The 10,739-nt window shown below is 42.8% G+C and overlaps 1 protein-coding gene across 1 annotated transcript in view; it reads left to right on the top strand.

Moving 5' to 3' along the window:
- Nucleotides 1-10,739, top strand: part of WDR59 (WD repeat domain 59) — a 115,319-nt gene that overhangs the window by 58,877 nt on the left and 45,703 nt on the right. Inside the window, exons 9-10 of the mRNA XM_025369908.1 lie at nt 8,487-8,564; nt 10,430-10,586. Of these exons, the coding sequence (XP_025225693.1) occupies nt 8,487-8,564; nt 10,430-10,586 (235 nt within the window). The remainder of the gene's footprint in view (nt 1-8,486; nt 8,565-10,429; nt 10,587-10,739) is intronic.

Raw genomic sequence — 10,739 nt, 5'->3', positions numbered from 1 at the left:
TCTAGACTGTTTCTTTTTTTTTTTTTTTTTTTGAGACGGAGTCTCGCTCTGCCGCCCAGGCTTGAGTGCAGTGGCCAGATCTCAGCTCACTGCAAGCTCCGCCTCCCGGGTCCATGCCATTCTCCTGCCTCAGCCTCCCGAGTAGCTGGGACTACAGGCGCCCGCCATCTCGCCCGGCTAGTTTTTTTTTTGTATTTTTTAGTAGAGACGGGGTTTCACCGTGTTCGCCAGGATGGTCTTGATCTCCTGACCTCGTGATCCACCCGTCTCGGCCTCCCAAAGTGCTGGGATTACAGGCTTGAGCCACCGCGCCCGGCCTGGTTTTTTTTTTAGAGATGGGTCTCCGCATGTCACCAGGCTGTAGACTCAGTTCTTGTGATCCTTATTATTATAGAAAGTGCAGCCGGGTGCAGTGACTCGTACCTGAATTCCCATCACTTTGGGAGGCTGAAGCGGGCAGATTGCTTGAACATAGGAGTTTGGGACCAGCATGGGCAACATGGCAAAACCCTATCTCTGCAAAAAATGCAAAAAATTAGCCAGGCGTGGTAACAAGCACCTGTAGTCCCAGCTACTTGGGAGGTGGAGGTGGGAGAACTGTTCAAACCCAAGAGGTTGAGGTTGTATTGAGCCACTGCACTCCAACCTGCCAGAAAAAGGGAGACCATCTCTCAAAAAAGAAAAAATAAAAGTTCATAAGAGCATGAGAGCAAACATTTTTTTAAGAGCATCAGTTGTTTTCATTCATTCGATTTGATGTAATTTTTACATTTTAATAATTTTAAATATTTTGTGGAAACAATGACAGCTCCTATAATCCATATAAATAGTTATGTAATTTAGAAAGTTTAATTAAGCTTTCCATGAGAAAATAAACCCAAGGCTTATTTAAGTTAGAATAGTATGTTAAAAATTAATATTTATACTATGATAGAGTCAGGAAAACACACATAGATATTTATAAATCCAAATTATTAAACTACATAGTCTAATTTCTCCAGGGATTCATCTACGTTAGAACATTACCTGAACTTTTTTCTTTCCTTTCTTTTTTTTTGGAGACAGAGTCTCGCTCTTTTTTTTTTTTTTTTTGGAGACAGAGACAGAGTCTCTCTCTGTCATCCAGGCTAGGAGTGTGGTGGCATGATCTCAGCTCACTGCAACCTTCTCCTCCTGGATTCAAATGATTCTCCTGCCTCAGCCTCCCAAGTAGCTGGGATAACAGGTGTGTGCCACCACATTTGGCTAATTTTTGTATTTTTAGTAGAGACAGAGTTTCACCATGTTGGCCAGGTTGATCTCGAACTCCTGACCTCAGGTGATCTACCCACCTCGACCTCCCAAAGTGGTGGGGTTACAGGAGTGAGCCAGCGTTCCTGGCAGAACTTCTTTCTATGGTTATATATTAATTAAAAAGAACTTTCATAAAGTTTGTTTCAAGGTACTGGAATTTTTTTCCATTTTTGTTTATTTGATTTTTGTGTTTTGTTTTTATCCTGTTGTCAAGCTTCTTATTTTATAGTCTACCGTTCACAGCCATTAATTTAACTCACTGCTAATTTTTCCCTGAGGTACAGTTTCAGCAAGCGTTTAAGACTTTTTTTGTTTTGTTTTGTTTTTTTGTTTTACCGTTTCCATTTTTTAAAAAAGAAATTTATGGGTAACTAGTAGGTGTATATATTTATGGGGTACATGAGATATTTTGATACAGGCGTATAATGAGTAATAATCACATTAGGGCAAACTGGGTATCCATCACCTCAAGCATTTATCAATTTTTTCTGTTACAAACATTCTAATCATACCCTTTCAGTTGTTTTTAAATGTACAGTGAATTATTGTTTACTGTAATCACCCTGTTGTGCTGTCAAATACTGGCTCTTATTTATTCTGCCTAACTATATTTTTCTTTTTTCTTTTTTTTTTTTTTTTGAGATGGAGTCTCGCTCTGTCACCCAGGCTGGAGTGCAGTGGCCAGATCTCAGCTCACTGCAAGCTCTGCCTCCCAGGTTTACGCCATTTTCCTGCCTCAGCCTCCCAAGTAGCTGGGACTACAGGCGCCCGCCACCTCGCCCGGCTAGTTTTTTGTATTTTTAGTAGAGACGGGGTTTCACCGTGTTAGCCAGGATGATCTCGATCTCCTGACCTCGTGATCCGCCCGTCTCGGCCTCCCAAAGTGCTGGGATACAGGCTTGAGCCACCGCACCCGGCCCTAACTATATTTTTCTACCCATTAACCATCCCCACTTCTGGCTCCCCCTGCCCTACCCTCCTATGCTTCCCAGCCTCTGGTAACCATCATTCTGCTCTCTATCTTCATGAGTTCAATTGTTTTAATTTTTAGCTCCCACAGATGAGTGAGAACATGCAAAGTTTATTTTTCTGTGCCTGGCTTGTTTCACTTAACAAAATTTCCTCTAGTTCCTTCCATGTTGTTGTAAATGATAGGATTGCATTCTTTTTCATGGATGAATAGTACTCCATTGTGTATATGCACCATATTTTCTTTTCCATTTGTCTGTTGATGAACGTTTACTTTGCTTCCAGAAATTACAGCAGTTCTACTCCTCCTCTCTCTACCAGTCCTAGCCGCTGGCATCCCCATACTATTAACAGACCGTAACCTCAATACCACTTTCTTTGATCCAGCTGGAGGAGGTGATCCCATCTTGTATCAACATTTATTCTGATTCTTCGGTCACCCTGAAGTCTATATCCTTATCCTACCAGGGATCGGAATACCTTGCCTATTGAGAATAATACTGCAATAAGTATGGGAGTGCAGATATCTCTTCGCTATACTGGTTTCTTTTCTTTGGGGTATATACCTAGCAGTGGGGTTGCTGGATCATACGATAGCTCTGCTCCATGGTGGCTGTACTAATTTACATTCCTGCCAACAGTGTATGAGGGTTCCCTTTTCTCTACATCCTTGCCAGCATTCATTATTGCCTGTCTTTTGGATAACAGCCATTTTAACGGGTGTGAGATGATATCTCATTGTAGTTTTGATTTGCATTTCTCTGATGATCAGTGATGTTGAGCATCTTTTCATATACTGTTTGCCATTTGTATGTCTTCTTTTGAGAGATGTCTGTTCAGATCTTTTGCCATGTTTTAATTGGATTATTAGATTTTTTTCCTATTGAGTTGTTTGAGATCCTTATATATTCTGGTTATTAATCCCTTGTTACATAGATAGTTTGCAGATCATTTTAGATAGTTTGCAGATCATTTCTCCCATTCTGTGTATTGTCTCTTTTATTTTTTTTTTGCTACAGAGTCTTGCCCTGTCATCCAGGCTGCAGTGCAGTAGTGTGATCTCAGCTCACTACAACCTCCACCTCCTGGGTTCAAGCGATTCTTGTGCCTCAGCCTCTCGAGTAGCTGGGATTACAGGTGCACACCACCACACCAGGCTTATTTTTGTATTTTGTTTTTCAATAGAGACAGGGTTTCACCATGGTGGCCAGGCTGGTCTCAGACTCCTGACCTCAAGTGATCTGCCCGCCTTGGTCTCCCAAAGTGCTGGGATTACAGGCATGAGCCAGTGTACCTATTTCATGGAGTATTTTAACATAAAACTAAGGACAGTTGCATAACTCTTTCAATGTAGCTATCCCACATAAGGCAAATCTGGCCTTACAAGAACAGGGAAAAAAGCTGGGCGCAGTGGCTCACACCTGTAATCTCAGCACTTTGGGATGTTTAGGCAAGCAGATCACTTGAGTCCAGGGGTTCAAGACCAGCCTGGGCAACACAGGGAGACCTTGTCTCTACAGAAAAATTTAAAAAAAGTAGCCAGATGTGGTGGTGTGCCCTTGTAGTCCCATCTACTCACAAGGCTGCTGAGGCAGGAAGATCACTTGAACTGGGGAGGTCAAAGCTGCAGTGAGTCATAATCCTGTCACTATACTCCAGCCTGGGCTACAGAGTGAGATTCTGTCTCAAAAACAAAAAACAAAAAACAAAAAAAAAAGCTGGGCGTGGTGGCTCACACCTATAATCCCAGCACTTTGGGAGGCTGGGGGGGGTGGATCACGAGGTCAAGAGATTGGAATCATCCTGACTAACATGGTAAAACCCTGTCTCTACTAAAAATACAAAAATTAGCTGGACGTGGTGGTGCATGCCTGTAGTCCCAGCTACTTGGGAGGCTGAGGCAGCAGAATTGCTTGAACCTGGGAGGCGGAGGTTGCAGTCAGCCGAGATCGCACCACTGCACTCCAGCCTGGCAACAGAGCAAGATTCCATCTCCAAAAAAAAAAAAAAAAAGAAAGAATAAAGAAAAGGGGGAAGAAAAGGAATCCTTGATACTTTCCTCTTCAAGTCCAGCATCTGGTTCTTTAAATACACATCTCGTGACATGGAAAAGATCTTTTAATAAAACAGCCATTGAGTAAAGTTTCTCTTGCTGCCACCAAATGTGTCCCTTGGACTGAAAATGAGAAAGCTGAGATTTTTTTTTTTTTTAAAGAGCAGCAAATCTAAAACATTAGAAGTTTATTAGAAGCTTTTTTTAAATTTATTTTCTTCCTAGAAATTCTTTTTTTTTGTTTTGTTTTGTTTTTTTTTTTTTTGAGATGGAGTCTCACTCCGTTGCCCAGGCTGGAGTGCAGTGGTGCAGTCTCAGCTCACTGCAGCCTCCACCTCCTGGGTTCAAGCGATTCTCCTGCCTCATCCTCGCAAGTAGCTGGGACTCCAGGCGCGTGCCACTTTGCCCGGCTAATTTGTGTATTTTTAGTAGAGACTGGGTTTTACCATGTTGGCCAGGCTGGTCTTTAACTCCTGACCTCAGGTGATCTGCCCGCCTTAGCCTCCGAAAGTGCTGGGATTGTAGGTGTGAGCCACCGTGCCTGGCTTCTTCCTAGAAATTCTTGAGTTTTCTCATTTTATGTTTAGCTATTTGATTATTAATCTTGAATCAAAACAGGGATGCTATTAAATTTAGCAGTTATGCCATCTAAACTTTTCAATCTAAATCATTAATTTTTTTTTTTTTTTGGAAATAGGCAAAATTACACTCACACGTCTGCTCAGAAATGATTGCGTTCACCTCTTCCCACGCACTCAATGGAGGAACCTCATCCAGCCCTCAGGCAGGCTGGGGAACTAAGCAAGAGTTTACAGCTGGGTGTTTGCCTGTTCCTGTGTGCTGTGCTCTGTAATACTCGTTCATTCATATTGTGCATTAAGTAGAGGAAGAGCTTCTAAGATTTATTAACACCTCATTGTTGGCACATAGAACGCTCCCTTACATTCCAGGTTGGCTCATTTGTATATTTCTTTGGGATATCGTGATTTTCTTTTTGGAGGAGAAAAAGTCACCCACTTCGAACTCTAGATTTTTCAGAAGGTTATGAAACTCCAGACAAGTCATTTCCATTTCCATTCAGGCTTATTCACAAAGTTATTAACCAAACCAAGCAAAACCTTTGGAAAGCCTCTTCCATTGCTCTGAAACCATGTAAAACCAGCTTTAAACCATTTTGAATATTTTAAAGTGTAGTAAGAGATTTGTGGGTCTGAATATATACCCCTATACTTTATTAAGTCTCTAAAAGTTTTGAAACAGAGAAGGCCAGCGTGACAGTACTTGTGTGGGTCATATCCTTCTACAGCAAAGGTTATGATTATTAAAGGCCATTATCAAAACTGGTTTCTTTTGTAAGGAGGAGGAAAGTACTTCTCACATCTGTGGCTTGTTGGCCATCCTCACTTTGGGGAAATTTTCAACCATTATTCACTCTTCAATTTTATTTACTTATTTTTTTGAGACAGAGTCTCGCTCTGTCGCCCTGGTTGGAGTGCAGTGACCGGATCTCAGCTCACTGCAAGCTCCGCCTCCCGGGTTCACACCATTCTCCTGCCTCAGCCTCCCGAGTAGCTGAGACTACAGGTGCCCGCTACCTCGCCCGGCTAGTTTTTTGTATTTTTTAGTAGAGACAGGGTTTCACTGTGTAGGCCAGGATGGTCTCGATCTCCTGACCTCGTGATCCGCCCGTCTCGGCCTCCCAAAGTGCTGGGATTACAGGCTTGAGCCACCGCGCCCAGCCACTCTTCAAATATTACTTCTGTTCTATTCCTTCTCTTTCCTTTCCTCTGGAACAATAATTATACATCAGCTGGGCGTGGTGGCTCACACCTGTAATACCAGCACTCTGGGAGACCGAGGCAGGCAAATCACCTGAGGTCAGGAGTTCAAGACCAGCCTGGCCATGGTAAAACCCCATCTGTACTAAAAATAACAAAAAATTAGCCAGGTGTGGTGGTGTGTACCAGTAATCCCAGCTACTTGGGAGGCTGAGGCAGGAGGATCGCTTGAAATCGGGAGGCGGAGGTTGTAGTGAGCTGAGATCGCGCCATTGCACTCCAGCCTGGGCAACAAGAGCGAAACTCCCTCTCAAAAAAAAAAAAAAAGTATATATTTATTAGACTTCTTCACTGTTTTCCATATAGTCTGATATACTTTTTACTTTTTTATTTAAAACATTTTTTTTGAGACAGGGTCCTGCTCTGTTGCCCACGCTGGCATGCAGTGGTATGATCATAGCTCACTGTAACCTTGAACTCCTTGGCTCAGCCAGTCCTCCCACTTCAGCCTCCCAATTAGCTAGGTGAGGAGACGGGGTCTTGCTTTGTTGCCCAGGCTGGTCTTGAACTCCTGGTGTCAAGTGATCCTCCTACCTTAGCCTCCCAAAGCACTGAGATTACAGGCATGAGCCACTGCACCAGCCTTGAAAACCTATGAAATACACATATGCAGAGTTGCATGTAACTGCCCCCCACACAGTCAGCGTATGGAACAGTTCCATGACACTGAAGAGCCACCTCGTGTTATTCCTTTGCACTCATACCCTCTCCTGCCCCTAACCTCTGGCAACCACTTGTCTGTTCCCCATCACTATAATTTGTTCTTTTTGAGAAGGGCTTTTTTTTTTTTTTTTTTTTTTGAGATGGAGTCTTGTTCTGTTGCCCAGGCTGGGATGCAGTGGTGCTGTCTTGGCTCACTACAACCTCTGCCTCCCGGGTTCAAGCAATTGTTGTGCCTCAGCCTCCTGAGTAGCTGGGACTACAGGTGTGTGCCACCATGCCCAGCTAATTTTTGTACTTTTGGTAGATATGGGGTTTCACCATGTGAGCCAGGCTGGTCTTGAACTCCTGACCTCAAGTGATCTGCCTGCCTTGGCCTCCCAAAGTGCTGGGATTACAGGCATGAGCCACTGCACCCGGACTAGTATATAACCTTTTAAGGTTGTCTTTTTTTCATTCAACATAATGCCTTTAAGAGTCATCCAAGTTGTTTTAAAAAGTAATAATGCATAGACTTTTTAGTACTCAGTAGTATTCCACTTATGGATATGCCACCATTAATTTTCTGTTGACCCATTTAAGGACATTTGGACTATTTTTGGTTTTTGGTGATTGTGAATAGAGCCACTATAAACATTCATGTATAGGTTTTTGTGTGAACAGACATCTTCAATTTTCTAGGGCAGTTATGTAGGAGTGGTATTGCTGGGTCATATGGTATGTGTACTCTTAACTTTATAGGAAATTGCCAAAGTAGCCGGGAGTGGTGACTCACACCTGTGATCCCAGCACTTTTGGAGGCCAAGGTGGGAGGATTGCCTGAGCCCAGGGGTTCGAGACCAGCCTGGGCAACATGGCAAGATCCCATCTCTATTAAAAAAGAAATTGTTATAGCGATTTCCAGAGTGATTGCTGTCATCTATTTTTGAAAATAATTTCCTTAAAACAGTTCCGAGTTTCACTCTTGGCTTTCCTGCCTTTGTGACAAATGCTGGAGTTCTAAGCGTATGTGCCCCTCACGTTAGACGCATAGGTGTCTCTAAGGTAGTTTGTGTGGCTCACTTTATGTGCTCTACAGTTTGAAGAACTGCACCTCAGGCGTTGGAGGATGATAGCGGGTGTGGACTTGAATGGATTGGCTCCTAGGTTCTCACACAGCTGCCTTTTTCCTTTGTGACCTTGCACATTATGTCTTGTCTTTATATAGCCTCTGCATTTAAAAAAGAGATTAAAAACATGCATTATGTGGTTGGTACAAAGATTAAATGGGAGAAAAAAGTTCTAAATATATGTCTGAAATGTAATGAGTAGTCAGGATACTTCAGCTATTGTTTTGAAATTACCTGCGTGATGTAAACGTGATACAGGATCAAACACGTCTCTTTTAATTTTCAGCTCTAAAGGTCATTTCACAATCAAGCCTGTTGATAGTGACCTGCCCTGATTAGTGGTCCTCATAAAGTCCAGAAATTCTCCTGTAATGTTTTAGAAATGGAAAGGGAGGTTTCTTTGTGTCTCTGTCACAGTAGTATGGTTATAGGAGCTGAACTAAAAATATGCTGTTGAAGTGTATCTTTAGAGGACCAGAAGCAATGAGTTCAAAGGCTATGCTTATTTCAGTAGAATTTTTTATGGCATTTATTTCACAAACGATCTTGCTTGCTCTCTTCTAGTTCTGGGATTACCGCCAGCCTCGGAAATACCTCAATATTCTTCCTTGCCAGGTGCCTGTCTGGAAGGCCAGATACACAGTGAGTGAGCCACCCTGCCTCCTGATAGGAAACTTCTTTTTGGGTGTTCCAAAAACAAGGAGCCCAGGGACATGTTCTCTTATTTTCTTTGTGAGGTGATTTTATCTTTCTCTCTTGGTTTAGTGGTGGGACAAATTTGGTAATGATGGCATAAATGCTGTTAACTATTTCAAATTTTATTCTTGGCTGGTCGCAGTGGCTCACACCTGTAATCGCAGCACCTTGGGAGGCCGAGTTGGGTGGATCACCTGAGGTCAGGAGTTCGAGACCAGCCTGGCCAATGTGGTGAAATCCTGTCTCTACTAAAAATACAAAAATTAGCCAGGTGTGGTGGCGCACGCCTGTAGTCCCAGCTACTTGAGAGGCTGAGGCAGGAGAATCTCTGGAACCCAGGAGGCAGAGATTGCAGTAAGCAGAGATTGCGCCACTGCACTCCAGCCTGAGTGACAGAGTGAGACTCCATCTCCAAAAAAATAAATAAGTAAATAAAATAAAAACATTTTATTCTTTGAGTGTTGGGTAAGTATATATATATGAATTGCTGATCAAAGCTCCACAGAGAAGCTAGGCCATGTAAAGATACTCACTAATGATAGGGCTGGCAGCAGGGTAGATGGAGAGAGGGTCAGGAGGCTTGAGGTCTGTCAGTTGTGGTGGAGTGAACTCTGGCTTTAAATTCAGAAGACCTGGGCTGGGGGTCATGCTCTATCATTTAATACGGATGTGGCCTTGGGGAAGCCATTTGATGTTTTTGAGCAGAAATTTCCTCTACTGTAGAATATGAATAGTAATTTTTACTATGCCCTCCTTTTTTTTAAATTGTGATAAAATCCACCATTTTAAAGTATACAATTCTGTGATTCACAAGCTGACTTTCTTTTGAAATAACTTATATGAATGTGCTTTTTAAACCATTAAATGCTACAAATAGAGTGGGTAGGCAACTATCAACCTTCCAGTAATTTTCCATTGCCACATGGGTGAGAGATAATGTATTTCCTTTAATGTCAATCTGAAAGCTAGCACAGGGATGAATAAAGCTACCTTTATATATTCGACTGTCACCGTGGGGAGCAAGAAAGATAACTTGGGTGTTAAGATAACTTGGGTATTAAGCTGGTTTTGCACCTGGGATCACTTGCCAAGAAATCAGACACCCTTCTTATGAATTGAAATACTTTTCTGGATTAATATGTTTGCTTTAAAAAATAAACAGAAAAGTCCAAGAGTGCTACCAGGAAGCGTGATGAAGATAAATGTGCTCTTAGGTGACTATTTATTCCTTAAATAACAGTCTAATTCAACTAAATGGACCCCTTAGCTACCTAGCAGATTGGGTTTTGCCAAGTAAAACATGTCAGTCCTGAAGTGAGCAAGTTTTCCTCTGAGCAGTTGCGGTGCTGGGGAGGCGGGAAGGTGATGCTTCACATGGATGGCGTGTTTCTGGTGCGTTTCCACGTGGCAAGAATTAGGTTTGCTGCTCCAGGGATTTTCCCCGTCAGCCCTGCATGCTCATTCTGGGAAAGCACTTAGTAACTCTTGAGCTACTCATGGAGAGTAGCTAGGATGTGAAACAGTGTGTTTCAGTGCATAGCAATCAGAACCATTTGCTTATTTTAGAATTTTCAAAGTTCTTCAAGTGCTTGCCTCAGCCTGAGTTTTTACTTGCTGTGGTGCCTTCCGTAAGCAAAGAGAAAAGTAACAATGTTCAGCTTATGGTGTTTGAGGAAAATTTCTCCAGATGAGTTGGGGCCTTCCATTATGTAATTATTTTACTTAGGAAGAATTCCAGGTTTGGAAACTCAAGACTCAGCCGATCCTCCCTGAAATAATCTGATCATCTGCTTTTGCCTTTTCTGCCTTAGCCTTTCAGCAATGGATTGGTGACTGTGATGGTTCCCCAGCTGCGGAGGGAAAACAGCCTTCTCCTGTGGAATGTCTTTGACTTGAACACCCCAGTCCACACCTTCGTGGGGCATGATGATGTGGTGCTGGAGTTCCAGTGGAGGAAACAGAAGGAAGGTGAGTGGCAGAGGCCTGCTGCCGACTTTCCTTCTGAGCTCTGGTGACAGCAGTGCTAGTCAGTGCTGCCGTGGAGTCCAGTAAGGAAGACATAGAGAGAGCTAGGCTTTAGAAACCAGAGAGCCAGGACTGTTGCCATCTTTCATCATAGGT

Source organism: Theropithecus gelada, chromosome 20 (genome assembly GCF_003255815.1).
Source record: "Theropithecus gelada isolate Dixy chromosome 20, Tgel_1.0, whole genome shotgun sequence".
NCBI classification, from domain to species: domain Eukaryota; kingdom Metazoa; phylum Chordata; class Mammalia; order Primates; family Cercopithecidae; genus Theropithecus; species Theropithecus gelada.
This window is presented reverse-complemented; position numbering and strand designations above follow the sequence as displayed.